We start from the raw sequence: 21,952 nt of genomic DNA, 5'->3' as shown, positions 1-21,952 counted from the left end.
TTATTTTGCTTTTATTTATGTAAAGCACTTTGAACTGCTCCTTTAAAATAAACTTGTAGTAAATAAACATGACTCCTGAAATCTTAATTACACATCTACAATTATGATTCACTCACAATGTTACATTAACACTGTGAAATACAGTCATAAGTGATTTGGGTTCATCTATCTATCTATCTGTCTATCTTTGTGTCTGTCTTGCAGGTGCAATAATACAAAGTCACAAAAGAGCAGCTCCGCACGTTGATCTTATTATTGGTGCTAAAGAGTCGCTGTGCATGTTTAGTAAAAAAGGTTTTTTTCATTAAAACTGAATAATTCAGATAAATATATATTTTTATTGTTTTGTGAGTTTCTCCAATGTCCAATATCTGCTGCACTGTTGGCTGTTGTTCATAATTATCTAGAGTGTAAAATAATGGCTACAAGCTGTGATGTTTTTCCTCTAGAGGGCAGCACTGAGGCTCAGTTTGGCCTAAAAATCACGTATTTATGCGCTTTCATTTCAGCACATGGCCCTGCTGAAGCTGCAGTAATGAGCTTCACCATAGGAGGGTGCCGTTCAAACCAATATGAATTAATATAATGTTGAATATATATTTCCTGTATTTATGTAACTGAATATATATAAAGTATTTTGAATGCATATAATCAGAACACAGAAATTAAATATAAGTTACTTTTATGTCATTATATTACTTTTTTGTATTTTATTAATTTTTAATGTGATCTGTGTTACTGAGCTCTGCTGAAGCCTGAGTAGACTGATAAATCATTGTGATCGGTTATTAATCTCAGTGTTACTGAGCTCTGCTAAAGCCTGAGTAGACTGATAAATCAATGTGATCGGTTATTAATCTCAGTGTTACTGAGCTCTGCTAAAGCCTGAGTAGACTGATAAATCAATGTGATCGGTTATTAATCTCAGTGTTACTGAGCTCTGCTAAAGCCTGAGTAGACTGATAAATCAATGTGATCAGTTATTAATCTCAGCGTTACTGAGCTCTGCTAAAGCCTGAGTAGACTGATAAATCAATGTGATGATCAGTTATTAGTCTCAGTGTTACTGAGCTCTGCTAAAGCCTGAGTAGACTGATAAATCAATGTGATCAGTTATTAATCTCAGTGTTACTGAGCTCTGCTAAAGCCTGAGTAGACTGATAAATCAATGTGATCAGTTATTAATCTCAGTGTTACTGAGCTCTGCTAAAGCCTGAGTAGACTGATAAATCAATGTGATCAGTTATTAATCTCAGTGTTACTGAGCTCTGCTAAAGCCTGAGTAGACTGATAAATCAATGTGATCAGTTATTAATCTCAGTGTTACTGAGCTCTGCTAAAGCCTGAGTAGACTGATAAATCAATGTGATCTGTTATTAATCGGTTACTGAGCTCTGCTAAAGCCTGAGTAGACTGATAAATCAATATGATGTATCGATACTCATATTACAGTCTTTGGTTCAAACTCAAATAAACTTCAGGACTCAAATAAAACAGAAACCCATAAAATCAAGAACTGAAATTTATTCTAATTCAGTAAAACTAACTGTAATACAGCAGTTGCAGCATTTCAAAGGCGAACTCTACATCACTGTTTGGTTTCATTACACAAAAATATTAAAAAAGAAAGAAAGTGATGCCCATAAATCATAACAACGAGACAAACTACAGTGCAATCATAACATCATGGCTGACAAACCAAAGAAGATCAGAGCTGTTCAAGTCTTCAGGTGAGGACGCGCCTTAATTGGTTCAGGTCAGAACCAATCATTATCAGATTCAAGTCTGATAATGATTTGGAAATAAAAATAAATTAAAGTTAAATCTGCGCTGCCTCCTTCACTCCCTGTGTGATCAGAGTGAGTCAGGAGTGTTCATAGCTTACTCTGCTGCTGTACTGACGAGCTCTCGGTTCTTTGAAGGAACTCAATGAGAACCATTTGTCCCCCCGATAAAGGATGAACACACATTTGCTACATTCGTTTTCTTTGTTGTCCTTCGTACAGAAAAGTTCCTCAGAGGCGGCGTTACGAACGTGGAAGACGTGAAGCTGGAGCAGATCATATGACCCGTCCGTGGTTGTGTCTCTCTTACGCCTCTTGAGGGGTCAGTTTACATCGGGACGTCATGACCTCACAGCAACGACAGGCTGAAAGCGGCTTCTTATTCATTCATTCATTATTCACACCAGCTCTCTTTCTGGAATCTACCGTTCCACCTTAAACAGTGCAGCAGTTACATTCTGGCACCATTTAAGGTGGAACGGGAAATTCCAAACACAAAGAAAACTTTAGCTTCATCACAGCGGCTCCACTCAAACCTCTCACCGCTTTAAAAACAAGCTCGGTTTCCATTAAGCACTAATGGATGAACCACAAACAGGTAGAAAAACAACCTGCTGTAAACAAGAACACAGACATTTCACCTCGAATGACACAACACGGCCCGTCGTCACTGGAACGGACAAATCAGCATAAATAGAGACCGTTTCACGCTGCGGCCGAGCGGCAGCGCTGACCGGCCTGAGGTTTCTCGTTTGGTCCAAAACAAAAGAAAATAAAAAATAAATTAAAAGTGGTGAGAAAATGAGGCACCAAAAAAAAGGGACTGGGAATGTCCGTCTTTGGGTGGATCGTTCAAGTTGATCTGTGCGGTTTTGTGGTGTGTGAATGTGTTTACTGAAGAAGACAGTGGGGTAGAAAGTACTTGATTCAAACGTTTACATCATTTCCACATCAATAATGTATATGAATTTTTATAAAACGGCACTTTTTAAGAGAAATATTAAACATAACTCATCATACAGGATTTTAAACACTACATTCTCGTGTTTCTGTAATCCTCCACCAAAATATAACTTTTGTCCCACCCCTAAAATGTCTTCTGATATTTTGATGATGTCACCGCGCACCAGTGGGAGGGGCTACGTAATATTAACCAGTAGTATCACTCTCGGCTAGCTTAGAGACGCTCCCTGAAATTGAGTTTCACTCACACATACATCACGATACAAAAAGAAAATGATCTGTGATCTCACAATTACGCTGACTGTAATGAACGTTAATGTAACGAGATTTTATTCCATGTAAATTTGGACCGTTTCTATTGGTCCAAATCTATTCACCATAATTTCCATTGAAGACATACTATATTAACACCTTAACACCTTAAATGGCCTTAAAAGGCCTTAAAACGCACAGTTCCAAATTTCTATTAAGCAGTAAAAAGTTTCTGCATGAATTTCGTCTATTTACTATTAATGGAGCTGTAACGTGTCACTCTGTGCGCCGCTACGCCGCCTTCACTGATGCTCAGAGTGACCTTTTGTAGGCCTTTTTTGGCTTGTAGTTTCTGTAGAATATCAAAACGTGTAGTCTGTATTTCAGACTTTCTTAAATCATAAAATAGTTAAAAATCTGGGTGAACGCTGCTTTATTCACATCTGAGGATAGTTTGTGTTGTAGTCCGTGTAATAACTGTATAATAAGCCTCGGGATGTTATAAGCTTGGATTTTAACGGTTAACCCAGCTTGTCTCTCAGGTTACTCACTGCTGTCAGTGGTTTGTAGAGCATAATGAGTAAAACTGCTACCCTCCACGTAACAGACTAGGGGTCAGTTCCCCGCCTGGGCAGCACACCAGTCCTTCTGAAAGACTCTACCTGACTCTGACTCTGACTCTACACTGGCTGTGCTCCAAACGCATGAATGTAAACTGTGTTGATGTAATATATGTTATTAATGTGGAGAAGATGTACGTGTGAATCGAGCCAGTTGACCCCACTGTATCCTTCAGTACGTGTGTTTATTGGTGAGTGTGAGGATTTCAGACTGATGCTGAATCAGCTGGACTCTTCTCTGGGCTGCTTTCCACAACCAGGTCCACTTCCAGGAAGTCAGCGGGTGTGTCCTCGCTGAGCGTGTCTTCCTGTTTCTCCTCCTGCATCACACCTTTCCTCCTGCAGCAGCACAGTCCGAGTTTGGCGGGCCGGACCAGACCCAGAAAAAGCGCCCCCACGCCCACGCCGGCCGCGCTGGTGTAGAAAGCCGAGCCGTAATTCTGCGTCCTGTCGACCAAAGCGCCTGAAAACACAACACACACACGCAGGGAGTGAGCGGGGTCAGCAATGCAGGTGGGCACCCAGGGTCTATAAGAGTGTTTCCTGTTATAAAATGATGATGATGTCATCAGCCAAGATGTGTCAGGTGTTTAATGTAACTAACAGGTAATGGAAGCTTACACCCCACCAATCAGCATGGAGTCAGTGTGGAGGTGTTCAGTATCTCTAATATCTCTAATAATATCTCTAATAATTATGTGGTTTCTGACACTGTATGACTCACTGTTATCTACAAATATGGACTGAAGTACATTAGCTTAGCTAAACACACTAGCAGCCACCTGGAAGACTGAACTTCATCCACTTTTGTCCACCTGGTGGGGTATAAGCTTCCATTACTTATTAGCTGCATTAGCCTCATAGCTAAAGGAGCCAATTATGGACCCCAATAGGGCTGTCGTCATCGATTACATTAGTAAATTGAGTAATGTAGCGATTATTTAGATGATTAATTACGGAATTTTCGTTGTTTTTAACCAGTCATTTCTATCACTTCACACAGAGCCCAAATACCAACCCTATGATTATGCTAATATCCGCCAGCACTCATATGGGAATTTCAGTGTTATTTTAGCACCAAGCTAACAAGGCTGTACATCCACTTCCCACACAGGCTGTAATGCTACTTAAGCTCTACTTATGCATATACATTAGAAGCACTGAAGCTTCTAACAGGCATTTAAGTGTCTTATTGTTTACTTTGTATGTTGCAGTTTTACAGTGAATCTTCTGATAAAGCCAAGCATTTAATTTTACTTCATATATTTTCAATTTATTTATTTTTATGCAGTTCAGTTAATTTTACTCTACATAAGTGAAATCTGTAAGTACAAACATATGTGCATTAGTGAGATCCTGCTGGTGTGGGTTTCCTCTCTTTCAGTGATGCTTGTAAAAGCGAATGCTAATAGCTCCCCCTTGTGGAGAATGTTCAGACTGCTGAACAGCTTTATAATGACACTGATTATCTTTTGAATTGTAAACTAACAGCCAAGTCAATTCATCGAGAACACAGTCTTTAATCTATGATTTTTTAAAACTTATAATCAATTTTAAGTAATCGAGTTCCTTTAAATAGCATAAGGTGTGCAGTATTATCTACCTGCTAGTGGTGGACCAGCCAGCCCAGCAAAGCTCTGGATAAAAACGTAAACTCCGACGGCCGATGGCATCCTCTCGATGCCCACCACATCGTCCTCAGCCAGCATGGGGATGTGGGTGGAGCCTACGGTGCCGAACAGGAAGCCGAAGGCGGCGCAGCAGGAAGCCAACCCCCAGAACTCGGAGACGGCGGTGAAGAGCGCCAGCACCAGGCTCAGCAGCAGCGTACAGATCAGCAGGATGTAGATTTTTCGGATCGGCTGGCGGTTCAGCACCCAGCCAATGGAGAGGCGTCCGAATATTTCGGCCACGGCCATCGTGGACAGCATGTAGGTGGCTCGATCGCGTTCTAACCCGCGGCTGACGCTCAGTTCAATCACATAGAGCTGCGGGGCGAAAAAGCCCAGCGTGGCGAAGAGGCCGAAGAGAGAGTAGCAGATAAAGCTGCAGTCCGTGAGCACGGAAAAGTCCAGAAGTTTGGGCCGGGCCGCCCGCGGCTCCGCTTTCTCCTCCTGCTGTGCTGTGGGCTGTTTTAGAGGAGTTGAGGGAAGTGCTGCAGGTTCAGGTTCCTCCTCTCCTCTCTCCTCCACCAGCTGCAGTTCTGTGGTTTGTTCTGAGCCTCGTTCCGCCGCACTGCGACTCGGGCTGCACGACACAAACAAAACACCAAACTGCGATTATATTTCTGCGAGATTTCTTGCAATTAGGAGCTGACCACAATAAAAACTGTAAACAATATCACTTTTAAGGAGCTAAAAATTCAGACAAATAATAATTTTATATGGTCAAAAATTAGACTCCAGTAGTTTTAGTTAAATATTGTTTTACTGACCAATATTTTATACCGGCGAATTGTCAAATATGATGATTGTCAAATTTCCTGAACTCAAATAAACATCTGGAACTCACGAAGTCATACATATTATAATTATTGTAAAACAGGGGCAGAGCTTTCCAGAAATCTTAGTTTTGATGGTTTCTGTTAACCTCAATCTTGTATGATTTTGATGTTAAATGAAATAGTTTAGGCTCTGCTTGTGACACATCAACTATCCTAACTTTTAGAGATTAGCTAAAGTGCTCATTTGTTTGCTGCAGCAATATCAGTACTCCAAAGGCCAATATCACAGAACTGATTAATGATATATATTGCATAAAGTCCTATAGTTCAGTTAAACAGGCTGGGTTTGCTTTCGCTCGGTGGTTAGCTTTCTCTCTGTAGGTTTCCCTCACTTGAACGTAGAGAGGGGAAACATCTGTTAAAGCTATGTGGGCGGGACAACCCCAATCAGCCTTGTGAGGATACTGCTTTCGTAAGCAAAACCCAAGATTAAGACCACTCGATTACCACGACCATTTATTGGGCATCGCAAAGTTATTCCTGGCACATAAACAAGGATTTAGTTTCCCTTTAGGTTTTCTGAAGTTTGTCCACTTTTAATTGGTGACGTATAAACCTCTGTCACTTGTTAGATACATCACATAAAGATTAACCAATGACATATTGAACACAGTTTTACCTCGGACCCTCAGCCAGGTTGGTTCTGGAGGAGGAGATGGACTGCACCCCGGAGTCCACGGAGCTGAAGGAGGTTCGGGTAAACTCGTTCTCCAGCTCGTATTTGCTTTCGGTTTGTTTGAGGGGAGACTGAGGCCCCTCCTCCTCCTCTGGGGCGGAGGGTGTGGGCTGGATGATGATGGGCCTGAGCAGCGCTCCAAAGGCAATGACTGACGCCTGCAGGAGCCCAATCACAACCAGGCAGTTCCTCCAGCCGATGTGATCTTTCAGGGCACTCAGGGCTGCAGAGTGAGAGAAAAATAGCAGCGATGCTTCAGCAATATATTCCTAATGGGGACCTTAGGAAATAATTACTTAGACTTAAGCTGAATCTCTTTAAGGAGCAGCTGGGCAAAACAACTAACAGCTGAAAATGTGTTGCTTCAGTGTTGAACTGGCTCCTTTAGTTTATTTATATAGCACATTTCATGCACGAAGGCAATTCAGTGAGTTACATGAATGAAACTATACAATTAAAATAGCATTATTGCTATGTTTTCATATATAGATACCAAACTGTGCCATCAACAAAGTAAAAAACAGCCCAAAGCTGAATGTAAATATCTAATATTAGCTTTCTATCTAGCTAATTTAACCAGCCAAAACCAGCCTAATCAGCCAAGTTATGTTCGGTATTTAAAGTTAACTTCTTTAGTTTTGCACAGGAGTGAAGAAGCTAACGTAGCTAATCAAAACCTGGGAACCTGCATCTTTTGGCTCCTGTGTTGAAGGAAATTTGTGTAAATTTGTCTTTTAAGTTTAAGGGGATTTAATACGGTACAAGATATTTACACCCTGATGAACACAGTGGGCCTTTTGGCTGAGTGGGTTCACAGACTGCTCTCCTTTCAGTTTAACTGCAAAAACTATCACATGGCAGAGTGAGAAGCACTCTGTTCCCTCTTTACTGTGCAGTGATGATGACCAGCTCTGTGGCCAGGTGCGCTGGCGTTACCTGGAGCTAAAACGAAGAGGGAGAAACACTCTCCGGTTGAGGCGACGGACGTGACGAGCGATCTGCGCTTGCTGAAGTACTGCGAGAGGATGGTGACTGTAGGCAGGAAGGTGAGGCAGTAACCCAGGCCTGTAAACAAACAGCACAAAGGATAACAGCCACTGGCGCCCTCTACTGACACAGGCTCAGGTCAGGCTATGGGGGGTTAAAGCACGGCACGCACCAGGCCGCTGGCTTCCACGGGACCCAGTGGACACAATTCTGAAAGAAAACTGCAATTAAGAGAGACAAAAAAGGGACAAGGAGAAAAACAAAGAAAGAAATTGCTGGGTTAGGGTGCGTCCATTTGCAGAAAAAAGAAAGTGCTCTGATAATCGGGGAAAGCTAGCAGTGCGTAGGGTGTTGACGTAAACAAAGACACAAATAAAGACAAAAACAACAAAAAAAAGTCTGCCAGGTGATGGCGTGAATTTCAGAGGATGAAAAGCGATGGATATTAATACATTGAGGAAATAGGTCGTCATTTTCATCACTTTGATCAAAGTGGTACAAAATCTGGTAAAATTACAACATAAATCAGCACAAATGACAGATGGAATCATGACTCAGCCAATTCTGTAAGAAAAGGTCAGATCAGTCGGAGCACTGCTTGGATTCCCTCTCAGTACCTTCAAGAAGAATTGTGAATTACATTGATTTGTGCAGAAACACAGTCAGAGCTTTTAAAGAAAGTCTGAACCACACAGTGCGTCTGTGCAGTGATTCAGCAGAAGGTGGACAGCAGGAGGGTGGATGAAGCTGGGAACTGCAGGGATGGTCAGACTGGTTGTAACTTGTTGTTATGTAATAAGTAATAAGTTATATTGCAGGTGTGAAGTGAATGAGTTATGATCCACCATCGCTGACTCTAATGCAGTCTCAAATTGCACCATAACGTATCATATTATACTGTATTGTATCATTACATTACATATAGTATCGTAATGCACTTTATTACACTGTACAGTATGGTAACATATATTGTGTTGCATCAAACTTTATGACATATGTTACCACAAAGCATCATATTGTATAGTATTATATTATATCAAAAACAACATATATCATTAACATATTATAATTTATCATATAATATTGTATTGCAGTGTCATGCTGTCCTGTATTGTATTGCAACATATAATAACTTCTCATACTGTAACGTATTGCACTGTATCATAACATAATGTATCATACTGTTCCTTACTGTACTGTAAGGTGTCACACTGTGTTATACAGTCCCGTACCATGTTGTACTTTTTACTTGTATCGTACTATTGTATCATAGCATATTGCACTTTGGCTATGGCATTAGCCTGGGGCTAACATATTAGCTTGTGGCTATATAATAATAATGTAAATATAAATATAATTAATGTATATGTAATATATAAATAAATATTAGATGATTTAAGTGATCTTCCTCTCTGAACCTCTTGTTCTAACACAGCAGCTGAGTGTTAAAATGAGTCCCACACACCCATATTAGGGTACAAAAACGCTGCATATGGGTTAACTGGGTTCAGTAAATGAACAGAGGTGCAGTCCATATAAAATGGTATGTATTAAGTTAAAGACACTTGTACAAATGGACTGGACACTAGACCCACCACACAGAGGACACTGTTTACAGCAGTGGTCAGCACTGTTTAACACAAACAGATATAAGTAGAGACACAAAAACACAGACATATACACATTTACACACATCTTGGGCAGCACAAGTACCTGAGACAAGGCCCACAGTGACGTACATCTGGTCAATGGACTGCGTGAAGGCTGTGCTGACCGACCCCAGGCTGATCAGGAAACCTCCAAACATGACCACCGGCCTGCATCCGAAATGGTTACTCAGCACCGTGGATAAAGGGGCTGTGGAGAAAAACAACACAAATATCATTGGGATACATCACTAACTGTGATTTTAATCCAGTATGAATCTGCAGTGTGTAGTTTTGACTGTGATTATTCTGGACTGAATGGTCTTCTGTAATTGGCTGAACTCTGAGCTCTCAGTGATATTAGTCCTGTTACAATCCAGATCATGCTAATAGAATTACAGTACAGCTGTGCTCCGTGTTGTTATTGTTATTGAGTGTGTTCTGTGGCAAAATGCTGACATGAACATCCAGGTTATGACTTCAATCTGGGCTACATTCCCTGGTAAAACTAATCACAGCAAAGCTGTGCTTGAACAGCTCCCAGAGCACAGAGGCCATTCAGGCCAACCACTTGCAGGGTTTATTCTGAGGAAGTCCTGTTTATCTCAGAGTTACCCATCAGAGTGATTAGACTGTGTTTGTGCAGGGAAAACTGCTGCTTTCAGCTCCTCTCAGCCGGAAGAATCCCAGTTTGTGTGCAGAAGCATGACGCGACATAATGCTTTGTCACAGGAAAGAGGCGGCTTGAGTCCTAGTCTGTCCTGACAACAGTCGGGGCGTTGAACCCAGACCAACTCAGCATATCTGTTTACATATGGATATCCTTTTCGTCTATGTGTGCCCACAAAATAGGCAAATCTACTGGCAGGACACTCTTCCACAGGAAGAGCTTATTATTGTAATTATTGTTACCATTATTAACATTAACAATATTATTATTAGTGACATAATCACTATTATTATTAGTATCATCAGGAATACTACACATTCTAAGGATGCATAAAGACATTAAGAATATTAAGTGTTGTGTATTGTGTATTGATGTCTGTTTGGTCTTGTGTGGTGTTTTTGAGAGAGAATGAGATCATTTTTAATATAAATTACAATCTGAATTTGAACTTGAACTCCTTTCATTGCTTTTTACTGCAACAGGTTTTACTTGCAATTCCTGCCATTTACATCTGAGCTCTAAGCTCAAGATCTACATATAAGGCAAATTTATACCTGGGAAAAAGCTCATAAAGTACACTGTGGGAACATAAAAGCTCACGTGATGCTCCAGCGATATAAATGTCTGATGTCTAATTGCACCCAGATGGACTAACAGCACGAGGGAACCTTACTGAGAAAGCGCTTTCTTGAATGACCTATTTCTAAATGTGTCTCTGTATAATGAAAGAAGAGCTGTGTCTCAATATGCGGTGCACAGCCTTATTTTTTAAATTTGCATCCTGAACACAAAGGTTGCTCTATATTCTTAGATATGTTTAAATATGTTGTGGTGACGAGCTATGCAGCAAAGTCATCTTCACATGTATGTAATGCTATGGCCACAAGCTAACATGCTAGTTGTGATATGTTGCGATAAGTTGCACTGTAGTGCTTATACATAACTGCTTATTCAGCAATCTTCATAAACTTAAAACTCTGTTGAACATTGTAGTGATGCTGACAGCTGAGGTGAGTAAACTTAAACTAGCCACATTTAGGGGCAGAAATAATGGATTATTTGATGAAAAAGTAACTAAGGAGTCTCAATAAGCTGTTTTAAATTTGTCCATTTTGGTTAAAATGTGGGTCTCCATAATTTAAACACTGAAAATAGCTGGTCTGTTAGCTCTTACTAGCTGCTGTGTGTTGTAAGTGAAAGGCTAGACTTCTTCTCTCTCCCTGTTTAGAGAGTATTAGACACAGCAGGACATTGTGTACTGAAATACCAACCGTTCAAGGATGAAACCAAAAACACCTCAAATGAATGTTATTGGTTGTTTTTTTATCATTATCTTTATTGTTTTATTGTCCAGTTCTAGCTAAAAGTTTTTTTCCCTAAAACACATTCCTAAAACATTTTATTGAGTGGCTGCTGAAGGCTAAAGGCAGGTGTCTGACCTGTGAAGGTCATCACGAAGACGCAGATGGAGACGATCCAGGACACTCGGCTGTTGGACTCTTCAAAATGGTTCGTGAGGTCTTGCAGGAAAATGCCGAAGATTTTGATGATGCCGTAGGTGAAGACCTCCACGAAGAAGAAGGCCACGGCCACGGCCCAGCCCCAGCCTCCATCGGGAACCTGCGGGTACACGTTGGCGCTCATGCACCCCCGCAGCGTGGGCACCAGTCCCTTCATGGCTGGAGATTTTATCTGCCTGAAAAACAAAAGCGTGACACGTCAGCAGAGGCAGGTAACCAGGTACATTTACAGAGTTACATGTGCTCAGGTAAAACGGATGGATCTGAACTTTCCTGAGCATTTTCACATTTTCACTTCCATTTTAATCATCGTTTTTGTGTGTTCACTCTCATTCTGTTGTGTTGTTTCATCTCCTGGACTGTTTTACTGCTGCTCACACCTCTCACTTTGGAGCTTTAGCGTCTAATTTAAGACTAAAAGGATCCAAAAAGAGAAGAACAGAGACTCATAATCTTCAGTTCCTGTGCTGACAGAAGCTGGATGGACTGCATTTTTAAGCAGTTTGAGCTGCTGCTTTTGTTCTCTTTTTTGTGTCGTTTTTTGGACGGTACTTTTATTGTTACTGCCGTCATTATTTCACTGCAGTAGTGACCCTTTTATTGCAGTACAGGTTATGATATGTACCTACTGGAACAGCAAACATGGCAGTAGATTTTGTCTCTGATAGCTGCAGATGTTGTTCCCCTTGACCCTCAGGCTGAGCCAGCACTGTGTGTAGATTACTGAGAAAAGCTGCCAGCTTAACCTTAATGAGGGCTTAATGTAAACACTGCACACAAGCCACTGCATGGACCCCTTTAAAGTGACAGTTTGGTGAGAAATCAGATTTACATGATTTTCCCCTTTCAGTGATCTCACATAGGCATGATTAGGCTTCAAGGTGGCTGCGACTGCTACTGTACTAATATACTGTTGTCCATGTTTATATAACAAAGTGTCATACAGTTAGAGGTGGGCAATGTGACGATATTTTATCGCTATCATAATAAATTATGTCCCAATATGCTTTTCTGAGCATATCGTCGATATCATCAGTACTCATTCTATCTTATTATTATTTTAGTACTTTAGTATTTATATGTGGCCCCACAGGTTCAATTCTGTCTGTTCCAACTTATTAAATCTCAGAAAAACTAAATATTTTGATACATATTGTGCATCATGAAAATATCTCACGGTATCGTGACATATCGCCCAACCCTCCCTGTCAAAAAACACATAAGCACGTCTACTGGAGACGTCTACTGAACAAGCTTCCAGTACTCAGCTACATGAGCTCTAGTGCAAAACTAAAGAAGACTGAGACACCAGACACATTTTGGCCTCCTGGGTAAGGGGTGTGTGTGTGTGTGTGTGTGTGTATGTGTTTGTGTGTGGGTGTGTGAACCTATCGATTTAATACCTAAAGGAATAAAACGTCTTTCCTAGCAGCTCGGCAATGCTAGTTTAATCTGTTTTATTCTGAATAGATCAAGATCCTGTTTCAGCCTGCGGACCAGACGGTGTAATTCGTACCTAAAGATGTGCCTCAAGGGCTGAAAGTTAAAAAGTTTTGGAAATGATGTCACAGCCACATCAAGACACCTCATTTGTCCTTCAGGCAGCTGCTGATAAAGAACACGATCTTTATGCTGTGCTTCCAGCCCCGGCTGGACAAGGTGTTCCAGCAGAACAGGACTGGTGAATGATGTCATAAAGTAGCTCCTCTGGGACAGAACGCGTTGGGGTGGGCGGGGAGGGGGGAACAAGGCACCGCAGAAGAGAGATTTGATGCTGAAACTACTGTGGACAAAACTGTCACTGTAAGTGTGGCGTAGAGCTGAGCTCTTGGCTGCTACTCTTTAATGACATAAATTCTAGGAGAAAAATGTACTGAACGTTTATTTATCTATCTATCTACCTATCTATCTATCTATCTATCTATCTATCTATCTATCTATCTATATACATATATATATTGTGTGTGTGTGCTTGCTTAACATGTGCAACACTGACTGCAGATGACGCAAACGGCATGGCAGTGATGGGAAGATCTGATTCAGTTCGCCGAATCGATTCTCTAATCTCTCTGACCAGCGTTTCAATGAATCAAACACGAGACATTCAGGAGAGAAAAGGGGTAAAATAAATAAAGTAAAACAGAAACAATGAAAGAATTGACAAAAATATCCATAAAAGAAATGAGATTATCTAGGTGCTTTAAAACAGATCATTTACTTTTTATTCATAAAATATATTTTATGAAAAATCTGCTTTTCTTATTTCTTTTCCTCATTCTTAATGTACAGCACTTTAAACTGCTATAATTTAGGAAACGTGCTACATAAATAAAGATGATGATGGTGATGATGATGATAACTATTATTATTATTATTAACATTATAATAATAATAAAATTTCGGAATCTTTTTCACTCTATAAGACAGACAGTTTCCAAGGTTCAGTGGTGAGTCGGTTCAACTGATTCACTGCAAAGAACCGCTTCAAATCTAATGAACGATTCCTTCCTGCACTAGCCAATCAGCGCTGCTGCTCATGTGAACACCGATGCGTTCAGACCGGACCGGCCCGGTCAGCAGCTTGTTTAGACGATTTTAACCCAAAAAAGTCACAAATAATCATTTTTACTGTTTTACTTCACAAAATTTAAAGCTCCGTTCAAATTCGCTCAGCTGTTCGCCGGTTTCTTGTTCGAATTTTCCGTTCCACCTTAAATGGTGCAGCAGTTACACTCTTGGCGCCTCAGAACGTAACTACCGCACTATTTAAGATGGAACGGAAAATTCGAAGAAGAAGCTGGCGAATGAGATTCTGACATTCTACATCTCTCACAGAACTGATTGAAAACTCATCTGTGAGCTCTACTTACCGAAAACGAGGAGAAACACCGAGGAAAGTTGTCGGTTGATATTAAAAAAGACGTTAAATCTCGGCGTTTCCTCGTTGGAGCATCTCACTGACAGAGCCGGGCGGAGAGCAGCGCTGAGAGCCGGTCAGCTTCAGTCTGAACCGGACCGAGCCTGAACCGCTGGATTACTGACCAGCTCCGGTTCTCTCCTCTTTTCTCCCCGCTGCTGCTCTCCTTTCCTCTCTTCTCCTCAGCACATCTTCTCTCCGGCTGTCAGCTCTCCGTGTCTCTTTTTCTTTCTCTCAGTACCGGTATGAGCCGGTATTCCAGCGCGTGCGCGCGTGCGCGCGAGCTGCTGCTGTACAGTTTAAACTAAAAGCGTTGGGGGGGGAACACATGCTAGAGGAGAAATAAATAAATAAAAACACGAACAAATAAATAAATATTTAATGTATAAATATTTTATAGATGATGTTACCTCTATCTCTGTCTCTAAGTAATTAAACTTTTGCTTTACAATATATGAAAATATTTAAAAATATTTTTATTACATTTTTACCGCTGTATTTTTAAGTAAAAGCAAAAAATATAAACTTTTAATAGAATAATACAGCATTTGAATACGTAGTAATTTGTGTCATGAGTATATTAATTAAAATAGATAAGTGAAATATTGGTGTTTTTGCTCTGGGCTGTGAGAAAGAGCACCATCAAACTTTCTCAGCTGTATTAAAAGTCTGGATCTCTGCGCTTTGGCGTCGTCTGAGCCTGTTTGGTGCTCGTGCTGATGCTGACCACCACCGATAAAAGTCACTAGAGCTGCAGGCCGCAGCGCCGGTCGCCTCTCTCCGCCTGTGAGGCTGACTGTGAGCTGCAGAGAGCGGCTGAGTCCGTACCGGGTGGAACAGGTTCATTCCGGTTCTGAGCTGCTGCCACATGGGCGCACAGACAGCGCGCGGCCTGGGGGGCGAATACTAATGAACTCTGCCCACTTTATCATTGTGTGGATCTGCATCGTCTTTCAGAACATCAGCATCAAAGCTGTTCGAACTGTTTGATTTATTAATCGTTGTTTACACTGTGAGGAGAATCCTCGTGCTACGTACAGGACGTCGCTGGGTGACGTCACGCGCCCCGCCCCGCCCCGCCCCCTCCACACGGATGGACGGCAGTGTAGAGTCAGTCTGAGTGTGAAGGTTATTTTATATTTATCTGTGTTGCTGGTTTTCTTTATTCTATTAATCCCCATTATTAAAGCCTACAGTCTTAAACATGGTTCTTCAAGGGTTCTTCGGTAGAGGCCGAGGTTCTGTTTAGAACCATAAATCCTATATAGAACCATACGCATGCTTAAAAGGTTCTTTACATGGTGAAATGGTTCTACAGAATGATGCAGAATGTGTTGTTCATGGTTCTGTATAGCACCAAAAAGGGTTCTGCTGTTGGTCGGATGCCACGTTTGTAACAATAGATGAACCATTTTAGGTGCTATATAGAACCCGTTTCAAAAATATTCTACAGAGAACCAAGTACAACACATTCTCTGGAAAACGATTTCACCATGTAAAGAACCATTTAAGCATGCAAATGGTTCTTTGGGTGTTCATGGTTCTAAACAGAACCACTGCCTTTCTCAAAGAACCCTTTGAGAACTATCCTTTTTAAGAGCGTACATGTATTATTATTATTATTATTATTATTATCTTTGTGCCTATTTTATTTTTACATTCATTGTTTCTAAAGCTTTCTTGCTGCACTTTTATTAATAATTTATTTATTAGCAGCCTGTTTATTAAACTGGGCCAGTTTTTTAAGATGGCATTAGCATTAGATTGTTATTTATGGTGACAGGTGGACGAATAAAAAATAAACTGAACCATGAAAAAGATTACTTTAAATAACCTTTAAACTTTGATTCAAGTTGTCCACATAATTCATAATAATCTGATAACTGCAGAAAATCAGATTGTGTCAGTAACTGGTTCAGTGTGTTTTCATGCTCTTGAGTAATCAGTTAATGGGGAAACTCTGGGTCTACATGAGTCAGACAGCAGTGGTGGACGAAGTACACAAATCATGTACTTGAGTTAAAGTAGAGACACCCAAGGTAAAATATTACTCCAGTAAAAGTAGAAGTTCCTCCCTTTAGACCTCCACTTGAGTAAAAGTACAAAAGTATTTGCCTTCAAATGTACTTAAGTATCAAAAGTGAAAGTACTAAAAGATTAATTATGGCTCTGATGTCCTGTTATCAATTTTGTAACAAGACTCGCTTCATTAACTCATTTTAGGTGAAAATACTCCAGTGTCTCTCTTGGTAAACCAGTCTTTTAATAGAAGGTCATTAATTAGTGATGCTGATGTCTATTAAAATTATCATAAGCACAAAACACTGAAGGCAAACAGTTTCCATCAGGTAGAACTGAGTGGCTCTGAAATCACTTTTTACAAACAAGCAAAGTTTCAGTTTAAGATTTATTTGCAAGTTTAAGTTTAATAAAAACACAAATGAGTTTCCTTTACTAAACTGCATCTGTAGGTCTCTGTTCATAAACATAAAGTAGCCAAAACTAATTTACTATAAAATGAAATGTGTTTGTATAAATTCAGAAAAAGACATATCAGTCACAACTGCATATGAGTACATATTTCTATATTGTGGTCTGTTTACACAAAGTTAGGTTAGTTCATCATTTATGTTGAATAGACTCTCCCAAAATTTTACGCTGCTGCACTGATGTTGAACCGTGTGCTGCACTGGGTCAGTATGACCAACAGGTCAAAACAAGCTCAAAACAAAGTGACCGCTGTGCCCTGATTGGTGTTGTGGCTTTGCGCTTCTTTAGTTTTGACATGTTACGTTTTTATACACACATAAACCAAAAGGAACGACAGATTTCTCATAATGTGGTGGAGTAAAAAGTGAGATATTTGACTTTGAAATGTAGTGGAGTGAAAGAAAAAGTCACCCAAAGTGGAAATTACAAAGAAACTACTTAAGTACAGTAATGAATTACATTTACTTCGTTACTGTCCACCACTGTCAGACAGTAATCGGATTTGTGTGTGTTAGGGTGTGTATGTGTGTGTGTGTTAGGGTGTGTGTGTTAGGTTGTGTGTGTTGGGGTGTGTATGTGTGTGTGTTAGGTTGTGTGTGTGTTAGGTTGTGTGTGTGTGTTAGGGTGTGTGTGTGTGTGTGTGTGCATGTGTGTGTGTTAGGTTGTGTGTGTATTAGGGTGTGTGTGTTAGGGTGTGTGTGTGTGTGTTAGGTTGTGTTTGTGTTTGGGTGTGTGTGTGTGTTAGGTTGTGTTTGTGTTTGGGTGTGTGTGTTAGGGTGTGTGTGTTAGGGTGTGTGTGTGTGTGTGTTAGGTTGTGTGTGTGTTAGGGTGTGTTAGGTTGTGTTTGTGTTTGGGTGTGTGTGTTAGGGTGTGTGTGTGTGTGTGTGTGTTAGGGTGTGTATGTGTGTGTTAGGTTGTGTGTGTTAGGTTGTGTTTGTGTTTGGGTGTGTGTGTTAGGGTGTGTGTGTGTGTGTGTGTGTGTGTGTGTGTGTGTGTTAGGTTGTGTGTGTTAGGTTGTGTTTGTGTTTGGGTGTGTGTGTTAGGGTGTGTGTGTGTGTGTGTGTGTGTTAGGTTGTGTGTGTGTTAGGGTGTGTGTGTGTGTGTTAGGGTGTGTGTGTGTTAGGTTGTGTTTGTGTTTGGGTGTGTGTGTTAGGGTGTGTGTGTTAGGTTGTGTGTGCAGGTATTTTAGTACTTTCTCCTGTTCTAGAGTTCTCTATAAGAGCGTTCTCGGACTTTAAGTTGTATTTTGCTCTGAGGACTGTAGAGCGTCTCTCCAGACGAGTCTCTGCTGCCTCTTAGTCCAAAGTCACAAGTCAAAGTCTGACAGACGACCTTTGAGTGTTTGTGTGTCTTGTGTTGCAGTGACTGTGGAAAGAACACAGGGTGTCCCAATTCTTGTTGAGATAGAGGGGTAGGGCGAAGTGTTGGGGCTACATGAGACTCCAAACAGAGAGTTATGAGAAAAAAAGAAAAACCAGCAAGATGGAGAACAAGAGACCAAAGAAACCCACAAATGTGAGAATTTTCTCTGTTAAAAAATTACGATAACCACTGTATTATCTTAGTTTAATGTCGTTTCAGTGTATTATGGTCCTTTTCTTCATAACAAGCATTAAAAGTTCGCTAGTAGTTTGCTGATGACTCGGTGGCTAGCTAACTAATTTTCCCGTTCCACCTTAAATGGTGCAGGAGTTACATTCTGGCACCTCAGGCATCAGAACTGCTGCACCATTTAAGGTGGAGCGAGAAATTTGGCTAGTTAGCTACTTGGAAGTGCTGCCTCGGGGAACTCCATAGGCTCGAAGTGCAGAACGAAGTGGTACATAAACAAAGTATAAAGAAGCTGAAGGATTAAAAAGCATCTGAAGCTCCTGAAATGACAGCAAACCACTATTGCCACACATGTCCTATACTGTATTCATACCTTGAGAGGACCTAAAGAGTTACAGAATGGTTTATTCAATATCAAAAAACTTGAAATTATTACGTAGAGGAGTCTGCAAACAGGACTGGACTGGAACACCCAGAGACCTTTCCACTTTTCTCCAGATACTCAGGGAGTTAGACATTATACAACCCAGCATTGAGTTATGATTTGTCCTACCATTTCCAGTAAACAGTAAGTCCCGTAGTCTATGAGGTTTTGCTGAAGACTCTTCAATCCATTTCCAAGGAACTCTAGAGTCATGATCCATCCATAAATGGAGAGCTCTTGCCTGAAATACCCAGTGATAACGCCTGAAATCAGGAAGGAAAAGGCCACCATGTACTTGGCAGATTTCCCACTATTTACCATCATCATTATACACACCGATCAGACATAACATTCTGACCACCTCCTTGTTTCTACACTCATTGTCCATTTTATCAGCTCCACTTACTATATAGGTGCACTTTGTAGTTCTACAGTTACAGACTGTAGTCCATCTGTTTCTCTGATACTTTGTTAGCCCCCTTTTACCCTGTTCTTCAGTGGTCAGGACCCCCATGGACCCTCACAGAGCAGGTAATATTTGGGTGGTGGGTCATTCTCAGCACTGCAGTAACACTGACGTGGTGGTGGTGGTGTGTTAGTGTGTGTTGTGCTGGTGCGAGTGGATCAGACAGTGTTGTTGTAAATCTGAGTTTAATAACATTGATGTTTTACGAAACACAGAAAGAAGCTGAGGAGACTGACAGGACTGGAGGAGGAGATCTGATGGAGGTTAGTGATCAAGAAGAAAGCAAGGGACAGTTGTTTAACCTTTTGGTTAAAATCAATACTGAATTGAATTAAACTTAACTGAGAAAATGTAATATTTGTCACCGTGGCCATAGAAATGTCACATAGCTAAACATGCCTACAGAGCAAAATCACACTGTTTCTGATTGACCAGCTGAGACTCATCTAAACTCTCTCATGAACCTCTGACACCCCTGTTTGGATCGTAAAGCAGCAACCACAGAGGGAATGTCAGAAGGACTTTGCTTTTGTTTTGATTCCAGTAGGTTAGTTTTAGACTCTAATTCAACAAATCGTTTGTTTCTAATAGTATTGAGATTAAAAAAATAAATAAATGAAAAACCTCTTATGAAATAGGTCGTTGCTTCTCAGAAAACCTGAGGTTTATCACATTGTGCACTCTTAATATCAAGAAATTCTCTCAACCTTGCATTTATGTGCTCTAGAAAGGTACCATTCAGCAATAAAGAGGTGTTGAAGCGCCATCTTGTGGCTGTTCTGTGTATAACGTCAGGAAAAAAACAAACAACAGAGATGGGTAGAATATCTGTTTGGGCTGATTTAACAAAGGATGGACTTATAAAGATAAAGTCAATTTGAGACAAAGTTTTGTGTCTATTAGGAAAACAAAAGTAAAATCCCTTTTATTGTATAATGAAGACGCCATATATCCCCCAAATTTAAATCACAAAACCCCTTTTTATAATGAACCAATATCAAGCCTTACTTGATATTGGTTCATTATAGTTAATAGCCGTTTTGTCAAGTTTGTTTATAGTCAAATTAAAATCACCTGCTACCAATAAGTTTGATTCTGCTATGGCTAGGTACACTATATAGACAAAGGTATTGGGACACATACACATCACACCTACAGGAGCTTTTATGAGTCCTATTCTAAATCTATAGGCATTAATATGGAGTTGGTCCCCTCTGTGCAGCTGTAACAGCTTCCACTCTTCTGGGAAGCTTCTACAAGATGTTGGAGAGTCTGTGGAAATTTTTGCCCATTCATCCAGAAGAGCATTTATGAGGTCAGACACTGATGTTGGACGAGAGGGTCTGGATCTCAATCTTCGTTCTAGTTCATCCCAACTATGAGGTTGAGGTCAGGGCTCTGTGAGGGCCAGTCAAGTTCTTCCACACCAAACTCACCCAGTCAGGCCTTTATGGAGCTGCTTTGTGCACTGGGACTCAGTCATGCTGGAACAGAAAAGGTTCTTCCCCAAACTGTTCCCACAAAGTTGGAAGCACAGAATTGTCCAAAATGTCTTGGTGCTGAAGCATTAAGATTTCCCTTCACTGGAACTGAGGGTTCTAGACCAACCCTGAAAAACAGCCCCATATCATCATCCCCCCTCCACCAAACTGTACAGCTGGCACAGTGCAGTCAGGCAGGTAACGTTCTCCTAGCATTCACCAACCATCATCCATCAGACTGACAGATAGAGAAGCTGATTCACTCCACAGTATATGTTTCCACTGCTCCAGAGTCCAGTAGCAGCGCTTTACTCCACTCCATCAGATGCTTGGCATTGCGCTTGATGATGTACGGCTTGCGTTGCAAACACATATAGAAAAGGAATGATGAATGGCTAAGATAGAGCAAGAAGAGTATATTGGGAGTATCTTTGAACAAAACCTCGTATCTCCAAAATGGTAACTTTACAGGAGAAGGAAAAAACATACTTTACTTTTAATGTAATTCAATGGAACCAGACTTTTTGGGATGGTTCTTTTAGTCCATTCATCATGAAATTTACACACAATGTAACACTGTAAATAGCAAAATTAGCCTTTTCAAATTATGTGTATATATATATATATATGTATATATATATGTATATATATATATATATATATACACCGGTCAGACATAACATTATGACCACCACCTTGTTTCTACGCTCATTGTCCATTTTATCAGCTCCACTTATTATATAGGTGCACTTTGTAGTTCTACAGTTACAGACTGTAGTCCATCTGTTTCTCTGCATACTTTGTTACTCTGTTCTTCAGTGGTCAGGACCCCCATGGACCCTCACAGAGCAGGTACTATTTGGGTGGTGGATCATTCTCAGCACTGCAGTAACACTGACGTGGTGGTGGTGTGTTAGTGTGTGTTGTGCTGGTCTGAGTGGATCAGACACAGCAGTGCTGCTGGAGTTTTTAAACAGTGTCACTGCTGGACTGAGAATAGTC

The 21,952-nt window shown here is 40.7% G+C and overlaps 1 protein-coding gene across 1 annotated transcript; it reads right to left on the bottom strand.

Annotated features, from left to right (window-relative positions):
- Positions 1 to 1,504: 1,504 nt before the first annotated feature.
- On the bottom strand, positions 1,505 to 14,769 carry LOC118821292 (monocarboxylate transporter 7-like). Its single transcript, XM_036589841.1, has 7 exons — positions 14,492 to 14,769; positions 11,541 to 11,797; positions 9,499 to 9,642; positions 7,735 to 7,863; positions 6,742 to 7,021; positions 5,223 to 5,866; positions 1,505 to 4,082 (listed from the first exon to the last, which is right to left on the bottom strand). The coding sequence occupies exons 2-7, from the start codon at positions 11,776 to 11,778 to the stop codon at positions 3,826 to 3,828; spliced, it is 1,692 nt and encodes a 563-aa protein (XP_036445734.1). The 5' UTR covers positions 11,779 to 11,797; positions 14,492 to 14,769; the 3' UTR covers positions 1,505 to 3,825.
- Positions 14,770 to 21,952: the final 7,183 nt, after the last annotated feature.

The sequence above is a fragment of the Colossoma macropomum genome, unplaced genomic scaffold, assembly GCF_904425465.1.
Source record: "Colossoma macropomum unplaced genomic scaffold, Colossoma_macropomum, whole genome shotgun sequence".
Classification (NCBI taxonomy): domain Eukaryota; kingdom Metazoa; phylum Chordata; class Actinopteri; order Characiformes; family Serrasalmidae; genus Colossoma; species Colossoma macropomum.
The sequence above is the reverse complement of the archived record's forward strand: the minus strand, read 5'-3'. Positions and strand labels throughout refer to the sequence as shown.

Bases quoted from the DNA above. Each gene is read 5' to 3' on its own strand.
- LOC118821292 (XM_036589841.1), bottom strand. From the start codon at position 11,778: ATGAAGGGACTGGTGCCCACGCTGCGGGGGTGCATGAGCGCCAACGTG. The intron at 7,864-9,498 runs GTACTTGTGCTG...GTTTGTTTACAG, and splicing joins CACTGTGGGCCTTGTCTCAG to GCCTGGGTTACTGCCTCACC. The intron at 7,022-7,734 runs GTAACGCCAGCG...CTCACTCTGCAG, and splicing joins CCTCTTCGTTTTAGCTCCAG to CCCTGAGTGCCCTGAAAGAT.